The 18,525-nt window shown below is 38.7% G+C and overlaps 1 protein-coding gene across 21 annotated transcripts in view; it reads left to right on the top strand.

Moving 5' to 3' along the window:
- The window catches only part of itpr1b (inositol 1,4,5-trisphosphate receptor, type 1b), a 163,794-nt gene that overhangs the window by 106,875 nt on the left and 38,394 nt on the right, over window positions 1–18,525 (top strand). For all 21 annotated transcript variants that reach the window (XM_055183320.2, XM_055183318.2, XM_055183309.2 and 18 more), the window contains 3 exons: window positions 13,987–14,170; window positions 14,462–14,712; window positions 17,557–17,757. In XM_055183320.2, coding sequence (XP_055039295.2) covers window positions 13,987–14,170; window positions 14,462–14,712; window positions 17,557–17,757 — 636 coding nt within the window. The remainder of the gene's footprint in view (window positions 1–13,986; window positions 14,171–14,461; window positions 14,713–17,556; window positions 17,758–18,525) is intronic.

Raw genomic sequence — 18,525 nt, 5'->3', positions numbered from 1 at the left:
TGAACTTTTAAGTTTTTTCTTACTTTTTTGAATAATTGATTTTGTGGTAAAATACAAACATGTTCTTGACAGGTTTCACTCTTTAAACACCGATATCGTGTTACGAGCCTGTCAGACTCATCTGCATCGACCTCAGTACATTGGGTTACATTGGTTAAACATTGAGCTGCGCTGCAGGGGTTTTGTGGATAACCTGCATGACACATTTGCAGCCGGTTTGCAGAGTCATTTGTGTGCCTTTTGAAGGATGTGAAGAAACCACATAAAAGAAAGAGAGAAAGAGGGGTAATCTGCTCTTTTAAAGAGTGTGCGCATGAGGTGACGTTCTCTACTGTTAACGGGGGAATTACTTGGTTTACTCATTGTGAGACATTTTGCAAGCAATAAGAAGCCTTGTCACTTTGTTGTCAAATATCATTCAGATCACGGTGGTATACATATTGCCTGCTCTTTGATTTATGCTAATTTAAATTCAAGTAGAGCTTAATTGAAGTGACAATAATGTAACAAGCAGTATGATTTCTTATGTTTTGCAATGCAGAGTGACTGAAGTCATGAGACCATCTACAATTATGTCAGGTAGTTGTGCGTGAAAGGTGCAAGCATAGTCTTGAAGGCCCTGAAAAAAAACTGTTACAGATGCTTTGAAGTGTTCTAGATCAGAACCATAGGGTCTCTAAAGATAAGACACTGCAATACAGCGGAACAATATTTTGGCAGACAATTATAGGAGAAGCTGTGTGATTGGATGATGTTAGTGAGTGGTCTGAGAAGCTGTGTGATTGGATGATGGCATTGGGTGATCTACGAAGTTGTATGATTGGATGGTTGACAGCGAGTGATCAGTGAAAAAGCTTTGTAATTGGATGAGTGGTAGTGAGTGATCCTGGTCTAAGAAGCTGTGTGATTGGATGATGTTAGTGAGTGGTCTGAGAAGCTGTGTGATTGGATGATTGCATTGGGTGATCTACGAAGTTGTATGATTGGATGGTTGACAGTGAGTGATCAGTGAAAAAGCTTTGTAATTGGATGAGTGGTAGTGAGTGATCCTGGTCTAAGAAGCTCTGTGATTGGATGATGTTAGTGAGTGTTCTAAAAGCTATGTAATTGGATAATGGCATTGAGTGATCTTGGTCTTAGAAGCTGTGTGATTGGATTATTGGTGGTGAGTGATCTGAGAAGCTGTGTGATTGGATGATTGGTAGTGAGTGATCTGAGAAGCTGGGTGATTGGATGAAGGTAGTGAGTGATCTGAGAAGCTGTGTGATTGGATGAAGGTAGTGAGTGATCTGAGAAGCTATGTTATTGGATGAAGGTAGTGAGTGATCTTCTCTTAGAAGCTGTGGGATTGGATGATTGGTAGTGAGTGATCTGATAAGCTGTGTGATTGGATGAAGATAGTAAGTGATCTGAGAAGCTGTGTGATTGGATGAAGGTAGTGAGTGATCTGATAAGCTGTGTGATTGGATAATGGTACAGTGAGTGATATGAGAAGCTGTGTGATTGGATGAATGGTAGTGAGTGATCTGAGAAGCTGTGTGATTGGATAATGGTACAATGAGTGATCTGAGAAGCTGTGTGATTGGATGAAGGTAGTAAGTGATCTGAGAAGCTATGTTATTGGATGAAGGTAGTGAGTGATCTTGTCTTAGAAGCTGTGGGATTGGATGATTGGTAGTGAGTGATCTGATAAGCTGTGTGATTGGATGAAGGTAGTAAGTGATCTGAGAAGCTGTGTGATTGGATGATTGGTAGTGAGTGATCTGATAAGCTGTGTGATTGGATAATGGTACAGTGAGTGATCTGAGAAGCTGTGTGATTGGATGAAGGTAGTGAGTGATCTGAGAAGCAATGTTATTGGATGAAGGTAGTGAGTGATCTTGTCTTAGAAGCTGTGTGATTGGATGATTGGTAGTGAGTGATCTGATAAGCTGTGTGATTGGATGAAGGTAGTGAGTGATCTGATAAGCTGTGTGATTGGATGAAGGTAGTGAGTGATCTGATAAGCTGTGTGATTGGATAATGGTACAGTGAGTGATATGAGAAGCTGTGTGATTGGATGATTGGTAGTGAGTGATCTGAGAAGCTATGTTATTGGATGAAGGTAGTAAATGATCTGAAAAGCTGTGTGATTGGATGAAGGTAGTGAGCGATCTGAGAAGCTATGTTATTGGATGAAGGTAGTGAGTGATCTTGTCTTAGAAGCTGTGTGATTGGATGATTGGTAGTGAGTGATCTGATAAGCTGTGTGATTGGATGAAGGTAGTAAGTGATCTGAGAAGCTGTGTGATTGGATGAAGGTAGTGAGTGATCTGATAAGCTGTGTGATTTATTTATATATATTTATATATATATATATATATATATATATATATATATATATATATATATATATATATATATATATATATATATATATATATATATATATATAAAAACCATGAAAATGCAGGCAGTTAAAGTTTTAGTAATACTCATTGAAGTTGCTCAGACTCACGCATGGCAGTTGACTACTGATGTGAGATTGCTTTAGAGCTTGATTGAAAGATGTTCAGAAGGTTGTCGTTGGTGTCAAAGATTCAGTTGGCTATTACATGGAGAACCAGAACGTTCTCCATGTAAGGCATACATCGAGTGGAGAGTGTTTGTTTTTCTCCTTCTCATTACAGGAACACAAATGGCCTTTGTAACAGGAGTAGATGTTGTGCCGAGCAAATCTGAAACATATCAGAGGATGAATCACATTACTTCTACTTGCATAATATGTGGCCCGCTGGCCTGATTCACACACAGAGAGGCATTTGTTTGAGAGCCAATCTCCCTCCAAAGTTTGTTTGTTTATAGAGATATTCTAGGGAGGTTGTCAGGAAAACAGAGGTCGTCACCAAGGAAAGAGAAGTGTTTGGAAGATGGGGACTGTCATGGACATCATAATAAATAGACAGGGAGATTACCCAGAAGTATGCAGTGGGCAGTGTGTAGTATCTTAGGGGAAGTATGTTTGTAAGCACAATGAGAAGTGGGACAGAGCCATTCAAGTCTTGCCCTCCGCAACTTCCAACTTTGTAGCTATAAATGTGCCAGCAGTTGCCCATGGCTTTACCGCATGCTAAATATATGGACCCACAACAATATAGCAAGAACAAGGTACTTTCTGAAACAAGGGAACATTGTGCACGGCTGACATGTGTGGCTTCTTTTGCCATGTAGTCACTATGCCCAGGGTGTGATTGGCTGGGGTGATGGGGTGGATTTATATCCTTGCCTCTGATGAATAATTTTTTCAAAATTGATCCCCCCATGATTAATGTTTATCAAACAGCCATATAAACGACCTAAAATAAAGATCATTTAACATAAGTAAAAACACTTCCACGCAATAGTGCAAACAACAGTTGAATCAGGAATGGAGTATTACTGTCAGTGCTTCAGCTCCTGTTACAATAGGTGACAGAGCATTTAGGTTATTCAATTCAATTCAATTTTATTTATATTGTGCTTTTCACAGTTGGCAATTGTTTCAAAGCAGCTTTACATTACATTAATAGAAGCAGGGGAAAACACAGAAAAACCAGTCAACATAAGTAGCAAAATACAGCGGCTATGAATAAACTTTACAAGCGAGCGTGTTAATAATTTAACATATAAAAGAGGGTGCTAAGTTAAGCCGATGTCGGCTGACTCCCCGGGGTTGAAAAACCCCCTAGGAGAAAAACCTCCCGACTTTTTTAGCCAGGAGGGAAAAAAGTCCTAGGGGAAAAAAAACCTTGGGAGATTGTGTTGACCTTCACGGCAGCCGGAACTGGGTCTGTTTGTTTCAATGTCCTCGGGATCGAGGACAAGACGGGGAGTGAGAAACAAAATCCTATTAGCGTAGGGGGCGTTAGCATGTATAGAAGTGTCACACAGTGCTGTGATCTAATTTCTGCTCAGATCCAGACAGGCTAGCTATTGCGGCATTAGTATATTACCCAGACGAGTTATGGGAATGCTTTGTTCTGGACCAGAGCATGTGAGCGGTGCAGAGCGGTGTGACGCTCCGCTAAATATTCCGCTCTACTGTTCAAGCGCTCCACTCAGTCGCTCACCGCCCAAGCAAGCGCTCCGTTAACTTTCCGCTCACGCTCGCAAATAAACCAATTCCCGCTCAGATCCCGCTCCGACATAAAAAAATATTTAGTAAGCCTAGTTGTTTTCTGTACTGACGTTCTTAGATAATTGCATTTATTTAAAGTATTAGCTGATAAATCGCAGTTATGTACAGTTGTGTGTTGGCTATTAGACCTAGTTTAACTGATACGGATATAATTCAAATTAACAATTTATTTCCACGACATCCACATGTTTTACTAATTCACAATTTTAAGTTATAATAAATATTTTCGTAATAAGTAATTACGAAATATTATAACAATTCGTTCCCCTTATGAGAAAAAGATTAACAAACTATAATATTATATAAATATATTATTTGAAAAAACTAAAATAAATTGAAGAACAATTTCTTAACAAGAAGTTTTTAAGTGCGAATTTACATTGCATCCGTAAAAACAGAACACAGTGTCTTAAAGAAATTAAAATTAGACAGTATTTATGAACCTGTAAATGTACAAAACGAATGCAATACCGAATATTTACTTATGGCATTTTCAATAGTATATTAGTAGATAAATTAACATGTATCTATATAACGAATAAATCATTATTTTGGCTAAATTAATCTGGATAGATCATTTTAGTCAGACTAAACATTTCATCATTTCAGAACAAGAACAAGCTTAAATGCTATCTATAACAACTTACATTTTATCCCAAATGTTACATGGTCGAAAATATGTAGAAATATAGCCTATACGAGAACAAATTACAGAACAAAAATGTTTAGCTCACGCGGACCGAACGAAAAGCCGTTAATTATGCGGACTCTCTGTAAAATAGAGGACGTGCTGAATCAGTCGAGTCGGCAGATTATCATCAATGTTTATAATGTTCCACGCAGATACTGTTGATGAAACAATTTAATATCTAAATGTAAGTCAAGTGATCAGTCAGTTAATACTAAAGGCACCAGCGTTTTTGGCTACAGCTTCATCCACGGAGTGGCCGCTGTACATACACAAAGAACTATAAATGTTTTTATTTTAAGTGGTTTTAATGCTGGTAAGCAATCAGTTATATTATGTAGGCCTACAAATATATTTGTATTTGTGTTGATCAGTTGGATTAAAGTTATTTTAATCTTTAAAACTGCATCTAGATGCAGACGATGCTACAGTTATTCTGTCATCTTAGTTTCATTTCTTTCATTTATATATAAGGCTGGGGACTTCCTTAAAGCAATATTTGAACTCCATAACTTATTGCTAGCCGTTTTTACAGATTCTCGAACTAGCAAATTACCAAAGGGCATTCTGGGATGAGCGAGCGGTGCTGAGCGTATTGAGCGAGCGGAGCGGAATTTTCGGAAATGCGCTCTGCGCTCTGATGGAAATATTACCGCACCGCTCAACGCTCCGCTCCCGCTCCGCACCGCTCACATGCTCTGTTCTGGACAGACTAAGTATTGCGGGATAGGTACATTTACTAGACAAATTATGTGAATGCTTTGTTAAAGAGAAAGTCTTAAGTTTAGATTTAAAGTGATCGACTGTGTCTGATTCTCGGACATCAGTTGACAAATCATTTCAGAGCTTAGGGGTTAGTAGGAAAAGGATCTACCACCTTTAGACACTTTTGATATTCTAAGGATAGTTAAGAGAACAGAATTTTGCGACCGCAGTGTACGTGATGGATTGTATTTGATATTAATTCTCTAAGATACGAGGGTGCTAGGCCATTTAAGGCTTTGTATGTCATGATCCTTTTTTTATTCATGCCCAGATTTTCCAAATGTCGCCAGGAACCAATTTTCAACACAAAACAGCCAAATAATAAATGAAAAGATTCCAAGCAGCATATTATCGTATTTTACAGGACTGTCACAAAATAAATTCAAAAATTTTACCATTGAGAATGCCACCGCAGAAACTACTGTCATTATTTGAGGGAAACTCCTAGGATGACACAGGAAAGCAAAAAAGAGGTCAAAAGTTTGTCATCAAACAGACTGCTACCTTAGTATGACATCTTGTTTAAGTGTATATATATATTTGAAAAAATTCCACCAGTCTACTTTTTCACAAACTGCACCCTGGCCATACCCCCACAATAAGAAATTGTAAGATATTTGTTCAGATCTTGGCTTTTCCAAAACCACACAACAGTCTGGAAGTCACAGGTTGAATAATGAGGTCACACAATACACGTTTCAGTTTCACACACTTCAAGCGTATGGAGATAATTAAGGATTGTGAGCCATTAACATCCTGTTTACCCCGAAGTGCGAATCCACCATTGGCATTCAGCTCAAATACACGGGCAGCTGTTTTCTCAGCTATTTACTGTACTGTGAAACCTGAAGGCCAGACAGAATGAAGCAGACGGGATTTTATCTGCGGTGAGTAATGCTCAGAATGGAGGGAAATAAAGCATAGAGAGAAAATACATAGCGAAACCGGAGTTCTGGATGACCCGTGACGGAAGCTGTCGCCCACTCTCGGTGCAGCAAGTGGGCAGCTAGCCTGAGACACAATCTCCCGCTCTGTCTCTGACGTCATTGGACGCATTCCTCTGTGACAGAAGGGTATAAAATACTCGTATCGTACCTTCTGGAGGAACGTTTGGATGCACACGGTGCCAAACTGCATGTAAAAATAGACTGTCATTAATAATCAGCTCGTGTTTTGATGCAGCCTGATCGTGTGGTTGCTTAACTGCTTAAATATTGCATTTCATTAGGTAAATAAGAGATCATGTTTAGTCAGGCTGTCATCATTAAAACTGATTTGAGTCGAAATAATATTATTATGTGGAATGATGCGAATGACATAGGAAAGCAGTTTTAAATAAGCAATTTGTTTAACTAGAATGTAGTGGTCGACCACAATCAAGTAACTTATAAATGGCACCATATATAAATTACTTGATTGTGGTCGATCACTACATCTTCTTTTAAAAGTAAAAGTGGTGGGCTAATTTGAATTTGACGGATGTACCCATCCACAGTGTTATTTTCAGCTGGCACACACAGTCGCGTGCATGTACGCACGTAAAGCCTTGGCGATGTCCTAAGTACGGCAAAAATAGAAATTTGTGTCAGAGCACCTGGGAAACCCCCCCTCCTCTCTCTTCAGTCCCCAACCAGTAAGTCATTCCACAACCATCGATTGGACATCAGGTTGTGGTCCAAAGGTCAGGGCTTTTGTTTGGCCCTTATTATCGGCTCAAGTTCTTACCGGTTGTCATCATCCGGCCATCATCTGTATTGTGGCTCAATTTTAAGCTTTGCTATGATAAAAATTCCTCCTGTCGACACCCAGTTATAAATGGAGTTTAATATAGGGGAGTATGTAGACGAATAAAAATACACACCTCTTTTGCACTCATATGCTGAATGTCAGCATCCTAAAACTTTGGCACTCACTGTAGTGATGTCTTATGTCATTTTTCTGCACCTTGGAAAAATGAACTCCGCTGGATGCCGCTGCTACGCCTTAGAGAGGTTTCAGGTCACGCCCTGCACCTGTCGATGGCTTCACATATGCGTTAAACATTAGCTTGTGACCTACATAACTTTGCCCGAAACAGACACCCGTCGTGTAGAGAATTTACAAGCACACATGAGCCATAAATATCGACACTCACTTTGTCACGTTCGGGATCGTTTACGGAGATGCTTGTGCACTTGAATGGACTGCGTGTTTAGCCGTGTGCATAGTTCTGGCCTTCCCCCTAGTTCTCCTGGTTACCGTAAACAGGCCCACATGCATGTAATGAAGCGCAACAGGTGTGAAGGCCATTACTTATCATGCATGCGAGCGTGGTGTATATTTGCATCTTAAGCTTTATTTACATCTGCTAGCAAACCCCCTCCAATCCTAGCTGGTTCTCTCGGGCTGTTTTTATCACCAAACATTCTCATATTTTCTCTTGAGGTAGAGTGCACCTTATATTTGGACGTGCTGAATTTCAGACTCGTCTCTCTTTCGGCTGTTGTCGAAAAGCTGCTGTTGAAGTGTGAAGGACGCGGCACGTAACCGCCCACCCTCCGTCTCCGTGCATCCCCGGGCGGTGCAGCGCGAGCCGTTTCCTTGGTTACGCAGTCGGGTGGGCACAACTACGATCCTTCTGATTGAGAACCGCGAGCTTATAAATAGAACTTACATAACATCCTGTTGTTGATGCCAAGAGCTCACATAGAGGATAAGGGAATGGTGGGGTAGTTGCTAGTTGACCTTTTCTTTGTACGTTAAGGCAGCTGTTAGGGGACTGCCCACGTTCACTGCACATGCAAAGCCTACCTCCTGTTGGGTTTTAATAGCTAGTCACCTTGTTGGACAGCTGACACAAGGGTAACCCACCTGTGACGGGTGATGGTGTAGGGCAGGCTTTAGACTGCGGCACGGATATAGGATTAGGTAGAATAAATGCAGTGATGTCGGCAAGCAAATGAATTTTAAATCTTCTCTATAAGGTGGTCATAAATATTAATTAGGTCAAGATGACTTTGCTAGGCAAACTTTCTAATTAATATTAATGAGGCAAGCTTTCAGCTTGATAATATTTATAAATTGAAGTCTTGTGGTTGAGATGAATGTCTATTGCATATTTCAGCACAGAGTTACATTATCAAAGTTTTTAAAGGGCATTGTCCGATTCATGATTTTACATTTCCTTTGGTGTGTAAGTGTGTATTAATACATGTTAATGATATGCAAAAGTACATACCTCAAATAAACAATGACCCGAGTTATCGTCTCCAACGTAAATCTTTTTTCTTGAAATGCAACAAACACACGGATTGTAGGCAACAGTTTACTTCCTGGGATTGGTGATGTAGACAAGACCGACATGATCATAATTCCTCCCGCTTCGACTCACATCCTATAAGTTAACTCCTGTTAGCAACCGAATCTTTCAAACATGGTAAGGAGCGTCACATTTCCGGCACAGTTTTGTACAAAATTTGTGCGTTTTTAGGAAGAGAGGGAAATCTGGAGCTACAAAAATATACGGTATGTGGAAAATAATGTGTTTTTTGAACCATAAACCACGCAAACACATTTATTTGGTATTATACCAAATACACAAAATAACGTTGTTTTTAGCAATGAAATAGGTGCCCTTTAAACTTTGTTTATTGTTTCAATCGATTCACATACACTGTCAGAAAAATTGTGAAACAATGGTCCCTAGCTCATTAGGGCGGTACCCTTTTAAAAAGTACACCATTGCAAGTAAGGAGGAGTTCTTATTATGAGTTCCTATCCTCAGAGGTGCAGATTGGTACCTAAAAGGTACATATTAGATCCAAATGTATACATATGTGAACCTTAATGGTTCCATCACCCTGATTTTACGTGCACTTTGAAGTATCGCATAAGAAACGAGGGATAAAAACGCAAAATTTCTAATTAAAATTCTTAAATTCGCAAAATGTTTTCACACTCGCTTGGGGTGGTTTTTGACTTATGTGATAAAAAGTTAATGCAAATATTGGGAGATGGAAATGCATTTGCTGAATAAATTCTGACGTAGCGAACATTAAACCCACGGGACTGATCGTCTAGCTGTTTCCGATTACATTGTTTTTTCTGTATATGAGGCTCGTCGCCGTAATGCCCTTGAACCTGCATAAAAAATTCTGCATTTCTTCTTCTGTGCAAAGCGTTCAGTTTGGCCATTACAAGCTGCACTGCTAGTTAATTTACCGTTGGTTACTAATACCACCGTTATTCACTCTAATGCTGCATTCAGACCAGCCGCGGTAGAGGCGTCAAGTGCGAGTGATTTTAATGCTAAGTCAATGTGAAGACGCGTTGATGCGCATCTGGAGGTCTCGCGACACGAATGAGGCGATTACTGCGACACAGTAGACTCAATTCCGTCTCATTTGCGCGTATTTAGCGTTGCTGCACCAAACGCGGGAGTTGAAAATTTGAACTTTGGCAGAAAAATGCGCAGCATTAACCAATCAGGAGCTTGCTTTAGTAGTGATTACAGGAAGTGAGCGGAGTTGCAGAAGGCCCTCCCATGACGCAAATTTCTGCATGAATGCTTCGATGACTAGAATTTCACGTGCGGCTTTCACGTGTGAATGAAGTGAGTAAACTCAAACTGTTCAAGCGGCAATCTAGGCGCGTTAGACGCGAATTTGAAGCCTCAAATGCGGCCGGTGTGAACCCACAGTAACAACTTGATGGAAATGCACCTATTTCGCATTCGTTTGTTTTTCTTTTTTTGCGACTTTTGAAAAGCTTAGCTTCACGTTTGGATGAAAACCCCACTATTTTTGCCGAAATAACTTGCGAGATGTATGATATTCCATCTCACAGCAAAGTCGACAGTGATAATGTGTTTGGTTTTATTTTAGGGCTATAGTTAGTCGTTTACGTTTTTACTGACAGCCCTAATTTTGCCTTGTTTTTGCCAGACGTGATTTACAGGCCATGTGCTCTTTGTCCTTAAAGTCACTAGCTCGTAATTCAACCGCTTGTTCATTACTCACATGAAATATGCAGTCTCATGCACGCTTAGGTCATGCAGCACGTAAAGGCCACGGAGAGGTCGTGCATGTTCCTCGCATTTGTGACCTGTAAACTCTTATATCAGTTCCAGCTGTTCCAACAAGGTCCACGTTACAGTGCGGTGAAAATGAGAAAATTTTACTGTTTTTCTGGATGTGCGTCATATGGAGGTCAGGTGTTGACATGTTTACTGAAGCGATGCATTTGATGTGGCCGTGTTGTTTATAAGCACAGTCATGAGACCCATTCGAATGCTGCAATGCTATAAACTCTCCTTCTCATCTCCGAGGCCTTACGTAACCTGTTGATTCGCTTCACATTTTAATCTCTCCAAGCGATCGGCCCCGTTTCAACGCTGCCTTCAATTAGGTTGAGTGAGAACCATTTAACAAAGAGGTCATTCACAGAAAGAGATTAAAGTTTCCTTAGGCAGTAAACCTAATGCTCCGATTGTTTATTAAACGCATTAAATGAATCATCTTTAAGAATCTCATTTCATGAGCATGCTCTCCTGTGGGTGTGTTGCTTTTCATCCGGTGATGTCTTAAAGAGGTCTGAGCTCACTGTTAACCTGGAAAGAAGGCTGGTTATGTAACGAGCTTTCAAAACTGCCCCAGAATCCCGCTGATAACTCGCACCTCCCTCCTCATGTCGCGAGCTCGCTCCGTGCCTGTTTGGCTGGAGAAAAGTGGGGCAGGATTTTCCTCTCCGATCTCTCTCTTCACCTCCTGTGCGAGCGTGAGGTCTCTCTTTCTTTCTTTCTCTCTCCCACTCCATCACTCAGCTGATTAATGACTTATGTAAGGAAAATGAGCGAAAGTAGGACAGGATTTACCAGAGAAAAAAACGACAGCCACAGCAAGCTGCTTTATGCTTACAAAGACCTGAAGCTTTTGCCGCTTTTCTAAAACATGATTGCATTCGGAAAGATCTACTTTAAAAAGAAACGTTTTCCATGTTGCATTGAACTGTTTTCTTTGGAATAGGTTTGCGTGCGCACGAGATGCCGTGTGCTTGTTTGTATAATGTAAATGTGTGGTGGGTGCCAGCATTGTAGCTCGTGGGACATTGTGAAGGCAGATGGTGTTAAATCAGGTGAGCTGAGGGAGGCACTTCAGGTTATTTCCGTAATAATTGCACTGTGTGTGTGTGTGTGTATGTGTGTAGTACACGCCGGGCTACTCTGAGAGGGTTATGTAACCGTAGCGGTGCGAGTCTGGCTGACAGTAAACAGGGAGGGTGGGTGGGAGGGAGGTAGGGAGGGACGTGAGAACTCTGCTTTGAAGCATGGCTGCACTGCTGGGTTAGCTTTTAACTCTTTACATACTGACACATGCAATCGACTCGGCTCATTAAAGAGGTCATATCATGTGGAATCGAATTTTCCTAGTGGTTGGAGTAGAAGAAACGTTTATTGTGCTATGAAACTGGTTTACCCTGTTAGCTACCTATGGAGGAAACATTTAAAGCAATATGCGACCTGTCTGTGAATTTCAGACTAATGTTTCATTATCTAATCATAAGATTAGATTATACCATAAAATAAGCCATAAAAATGTTTTTACTGTATGTAAGTAGTTTCTTTTTGTAATAATAAATAAATGATTTCCGATACTAAAATTAATCATTTTATTCACATGATTTTACTATTTTGCCTCAAAAAATACTGGAAGATGGATTCCTAAACATTGATTTCAATCTTAGACATGACCTTACTCAGTCAGTATTAAAGATATCAAGATTATATTTTCACAGAATCTCCTATAAATTATGTAAGTAAAAAAAACACAATAAAACAGACTGGGTCACAAATAGGGTCAGCTGTATTAAATTTTGCGGCTTTATAAGGTAGAAAATATTTTAAGGCAAATTTTAAGACTGCATCGTCACGTAATTAGTTCATACGTTTAGGGCATAGTATGTTTTATTCGGTGTTAAATGTAAGGGGGGGGGGGGGCCCTATAAAGCACAACAATATAAATTATGGGGGTCCCTTGGTTTTTATAAAAATTAAAATGCTACATGATTTTAAATTATCGCGCTGCGCTGCCACAAGGCAATATTGTTCATTATTTGTCCAAATTTTGCAATTTACTAATGTAGATTATTTTTACCTCGCTTGTGGTAAAAATCTTTAGTTATTATTAGTGCTGGGTAAAGATTAATCGCGATTAATCGCACACAAAATAAAAGTATATTTTTGCATAATATATATGTCTGTGCTGTATGTAATAATTATGATAATTATGAAATAATTATGAAATAATTTTAGATAATTTTTATTTATATATCCATTTTTGTTTATATTTAATATAGAATATATAAAAATACAAATAAATTAGGACTTTCAAAAGATTATTCATGATTAATCGCTTACAAAATAAAGTTTGTGTTTGCATAATATATTTGTGTGTGTAATTTTATATATATATGAATACACACACACACACGTATACATTTAAGAAAAAAAATCATGTATATATATTTTTCTATATAATTTCAATTATATTAAAATGATTCTAAAATACATGCATCCATGTGTGTTTATTTATATATACAGAATAATTACACACAGTGCACACACATATATTATGCAAACACAAACTTTTATTTTTTATTCAATTAATTGTGATTAATCTTTTGACAGCCCTAAAATAAATAAATAAATATATATATATATAGTTTCAAAAAGCACGCAAACACAAAATGATCTCAAAATACCACAGTCTTGACACATATTCTCATAAAAACATGTCTTAAAGTGAGTGCAAACAGTTCAGAAAGAAATCAGATGTGTTAGTCAGTGCTTTTTGAGTGGCAGTGCCTGAGTGCCATTTAAGAAATCTGCTTATGTTTGTGTCATTATATTAAATAAACAACAGAAAGACAATGTTATTATTCATTTGATTTGATTTCTGCACCTAAATACTACTGTTAGATCTTACTTTCTTTGTAATTTTGTTCTTTTCTATTTTCTAAGCTTAGAATTTCTTAATTTGTTTTTTATTTTATTTTCCCACCCCCAGTTTTGCTGATCCAAAACTTGTTTCAATCCATGACTTAAAAAATGTAATGGAATCCATTTATCACTACTATATTGTAAAATGATGTAACTTGAAAGTAGGCATTAAGGTCCACCTTATTTCACCAAGGTCCACTTAGTTTAAAATTTCTGGCCTCGCTACCGTTTCACACTAATTTGAGAGGTAAAAATGATTAAAGTTTGAGTAAAGGGACATTACAGTCAGTTATTGGTTTAAAAAAAAAACAAATAACATTATATGTTAATTTAAGGGGGGAAATAAGGTAAAAAGCACATAACACCTTTTCTCTTTTTCTCTTTCTCTTGCCTGTCCTTCAGCGGTCGTTTTTTTGCCGTCTGACGGGCGACAATAAGTCAGAGAAGTTCTTTAAAGTGTTTTACGAGCGGATGAAGTTGGCCCAGCAGGAGATCAAGGCGACTGTGACGGTGAACACCAGCGATCTGGGCAGCAAACGCAAAGACGAGGACAGCAACGACAAGGACACCCAAACGCGCAAGAAAGGTCAGGGCTCGCACCCGTGATCAGAAACAGCATGTACTACCACTTGAGTTTTTGTTATAAAAAGCATAAAATACAATAAAAACATGTATCCCAGACACAGAAAAGCATAGTATAGCAAACAGGCGAACATACTTGATGAATATTTCTTGCCGCTTTTTTCAAAGCTAGCCAGGTTTTGTAACACAGGGACCAAATTAAACACTGACCTCTGCTTTGCATCATTAACAACTTTTTGCAGGAATTCATAATCATTTAAGTTCCTACTGTTGTCAAACGTAATTTTTACCTCAGTAAAAGATGTTACCGTAGTAACCGATGAGGTTCGGGAGCAGCTTCTGGAAGCATCTACGGCCACCAAGAAGGCCTTCAACACGTACCGAAGGGAGGCGGATGCAGACGAACATGTAAATGTGGCGGAGGGGCAAACCAGCACAGGTGACAAGAACGAGGATGACAGTGAGATGAGCGTCATCATCACCATTATGAAGCCAATCCTGCGCCTGATGCAGCTGCTCTGTGAGAACCACAACCGTGAGCTTCAGGTCAGCCATGATGAAAAGCAAAAAAAAGGCTAATTCAATTCTTGCTTTTCTATCAAATCATGTTCAGTCAAGTCAAATGTAAAGCTAATACAGTGGTCCAGTGTTACTGTAGCCAAGTGTTAGAGCATTGCGTTGCGAGTTCAATTGGAGGGAACACACATTATTGATGAAAGGTATACCTTATAATGTACTTTGGATAGCAGCGTCTGCCAAATGCATAAATAATACACAGCGCCACACGATTTTTGCCACTTATTTTACAGTGGCCGTTGCTTACCAGTATAAAGGCACATGGTTGAGGGACGGGTACAAACTGTGAGACATTACTTTAAAGGGAAAGTCCTTTCAGAGGTTGAGCCAGTCATTACATTCTTATGAAATGATGGTCAGTTTGATATAACAATGACATCATGATCATCATACCTCTAATGCTGAATATAATAAATAACTTCTTACTCTTAATTCACATATGTGTTGAAAAGCTTTATGGTAGTTTCGCCGTAATTAGGTTATTAGGAAAAATTTAGCGAATTGTTTCATAATTATTTACTTAACTACCTATAATTTGTTTATTTTTAGTTATTTCTAGTGATCCTGCAGATTTCACTTTCAAGTCTTTGATAAAAATTAGTGCTGGGCAAAGATTAATCGCGATTAATCGCATACAAAGTAAAAGTGATTTTTTTTTGCATAATTTATGAGTGTTTGCTGTATCTAATTATTATGTATATATAAATACACACACATTCAAGTATGTGTTTAAGAAACATTTACATTTGTATATATATTTATTTGTATTTTTAGTGCTGGGCAAAGATTAATCGCGATTAATTGCATACAAGATCAAAGTAAATTTTCGCATAATATATGTGTGTGTGTGCTGTGTGTAATTATTATGTATATTTAAACACACTTACATACATATATACAATTCCGAATTTTTTAATTTATATATAATTTTTTTTAATATATATATATTTAAGCAATATCGCTCGAGTAGGAGTGTGATATAGCTCTATATCATCACGGCTGTGATTAGGCCAGAGGCACGAGGCCGCAGGCCGAGTGCCGGAGGCAGTCACAGCCGTGATGATATAGAGCTATGTCGCACGACTCCGAGAGCGATATTGCTTTTATACAACAGTTCGACGGCACACGTTTGAAAAACGAAAACTAGAAAACAACAACGGAGTTATTTTAAAAGCCTCTTTGTTTGAGAACTACTTCTTCCGCCACGGATTTGAGGGCGGCCAGAATGACAGGTAAAACTTTCGGCTGCTTTGAAGCTCATAACAACTCAATGGACGGAAAAGCCGTTTCTTTATATTACCGTTTCTTGGTCACAAAGTGTAGTTTTAAGATTAGTTCAGTCGAGAATGTATATGTATTATATTTAAATCTACAGTCGATTAGTAAAGATAGCGCCTGTTTGAAAGTTTGCTTAGTGAGATTCGGTACGAATGAGAACCAAAGCATGAGCGGAGGTCAGTGTTCACTCGCCCCGCTGACCACCGCCCTCTCTGGGCTACATCTCGGAAAGGGATTCCCTGGCTCTCATGTTGGCCTTGTTTGTTTATGATCGTCAAAATGAGATCAAATCAGCAGTATTTGGTGTCATGATCAAACTAGTACTTGTTTTTTTATTCATATTTAGTGTCTTTTGTGTTGTTATTGTTTTAACGCGAGGTAAAAGTTAATAAAACTATACTTGTGTAACGTTACTATTGCTTTCTCATTTATTCTTAACGCGATACGAGTACTCGATTATTATTATTAAACTTTGTTCTTGTCAGTACTATACAAAACGGTTTTTTATAAGTGTCAGAGAGATGTTTTTGCATGCTGCTTATAAATATACCAGTGGCGATATCTCATAACATGTTTTAATAGTCACGTCACGATAAAGTAAATGATCAATGTCTACATTTAAAAGCTGCGGGGCTTACCTGCAGTTCCACGGTGTTTTCGCGTTCTGATAAAAGATATAGCTCCAGAAAAAAACAAGTGTTTATATTCCTCTTTCCAAGTGTTAATCGTCCACACGATGTGACAAGACATTTCTCCCATTAACTTTAACGTAACATCCAAGAGTGCTGATCTTTGACGGAATAATAACTTCTGATTGGGGATTCACAGACTGATTTATGAGCTAGTAAACTAATGAGACACACGGAGAGTGATTCAAACAGCGCGTCTGTGTTTTTCCATTCAGAGATGAGCCTGCTTAGGACCTCCATTCACTAGGTGGCGGAATAATACGAAAGGTGAAGCGGTTACAGTGCCGTTATCAGCACAATATCGTATAGCTCTTAGCCAATCAGATTCGAGAACCAGAAAGAACTGTTGTATAAATCTAAATATACTGTTGTCCGTCGCCATGTTAATTCCAAACTGAGGCTGTTAGGGATGGAGATCCCTCCCATAATCAAACCTATTGTTTTGTACTGGGATGCTGTTCATTCAGCTATCAAAACACACAAGTTTTTACGAATTTCCACAGTACAAAAATACCTCAGAAATGGATTGTTAAAATTAGAAGAAACAAATGACCTAATTTGAGATGAGAATAGTGGATTGTGTACATAATATTTAGCCTGTTGGCTAATCGCTAATTTCTCATGTTTCGAACCCATGACCTTTTGCGCTGCTAACACAATGCTCTTATCACTGAGTTATACAGGAATTCAAAGTAAACCCTACAGAAACCCTAAAAAGAATATCCAGAGCATTTTAATCTTTACAAATCGTATCAACAACTCTCTCTCTGTATTACCCAGAAGTCATCTTGACTAGATTATGTCCCTCATTTCCTGTTTATTCATGTTTTTCCTCGCTTTTCCCCAGAATTTCCTTCGCTGTCAGAACAACAAAAACAACTACAACCTGGTGTGTGAGACGCTACAGTTCCTAGATTGTATATGCGGCAGCACAACGGGAGGCTTGGGCCTGCTGGGGCTTTATATTAATGAGAAGAACGTCGCTCTTATTAACCAGACTGTGGAGAGCCTGACTGAGTACTGCCAGGGTCCTTGCCATGAAAACCAGGTGGAGTGGACCTTAAACATACTACATTTATACTTACAGTACATATACGTCATTTACCCTTATTAAACACATGCTGTAGAGGCTGCCTTCACACACCCATTCGCTCTTTATAGGAAATTATAGCAATTTTATGTGCTGTGCCATTATGCAATCTTTCTGACTTCATAGAGCCATAATGGGACTTATTATCGTCATTGTCCTAGTTTTCTAAGGATAAGTGTAATGTACTTATTTAATAACAATATGCGTTCGCCCTGTGACGGATAGATGATTTGTGTGATCTCATAATCACTTAATAACAGGTTTTGAACATTCGTACTGTAGCCAATTGGGCTCCGACGGTGTCTTTGTCTCAATGTTTTCTTCCCGACTGGTTTTGTTTGAATTTTTGGCACTTGTTAATGCTGATTTCCATAGATGATTTCCATGTTTCGATTACTCCTGAACAAGCTACAGTCAACAAGAAACCCATGCAAGCCATTTTACTTCCGTAATGTGACATCTTACCAAGGTGAAACAGGAAATTCAGTGAGAACAAAACGTAAGCCGGGACTTTTTCGATCGCAATCTGAGTCCCACAACAAAATCGAAACAGATCGTAATGATAATTTAAGGACAATCCCTAAATATCTATTTGGGTGTTGGTTAACATCACCCGATTAGCCTTCGTGGCGTAGGTGATGTAAGCTAAGTTGGTTTTAAGAAATTGTTTTGGATTTATAACAAGATTTATTTTTTTTTAGTCTGAGTCTCGTTTAAATTAAATGT

The sequence above is a fragment of the Misgurnus anguillicaudatus genome, chromosome 14 (assembly GCF_027580225.2).
Source record: "Misgurnus anguillicaudatus chromosome 14, ASM2758022v2, whole genome shotgun sequence".
In the NCBI taxonomy this organism is placed as follows: Eukaryota; Metazoa; Chordata; class Actinopteri; order Cypriniformes; family Cobitidae; genus Misgurnus; species Misgurnus anguillicaudatus.
The sequence above is the reverse complement of the archived record's forward strand: the minus strand, read 5'-3'. Positions and strand labels throughout refer to the sequence as shown.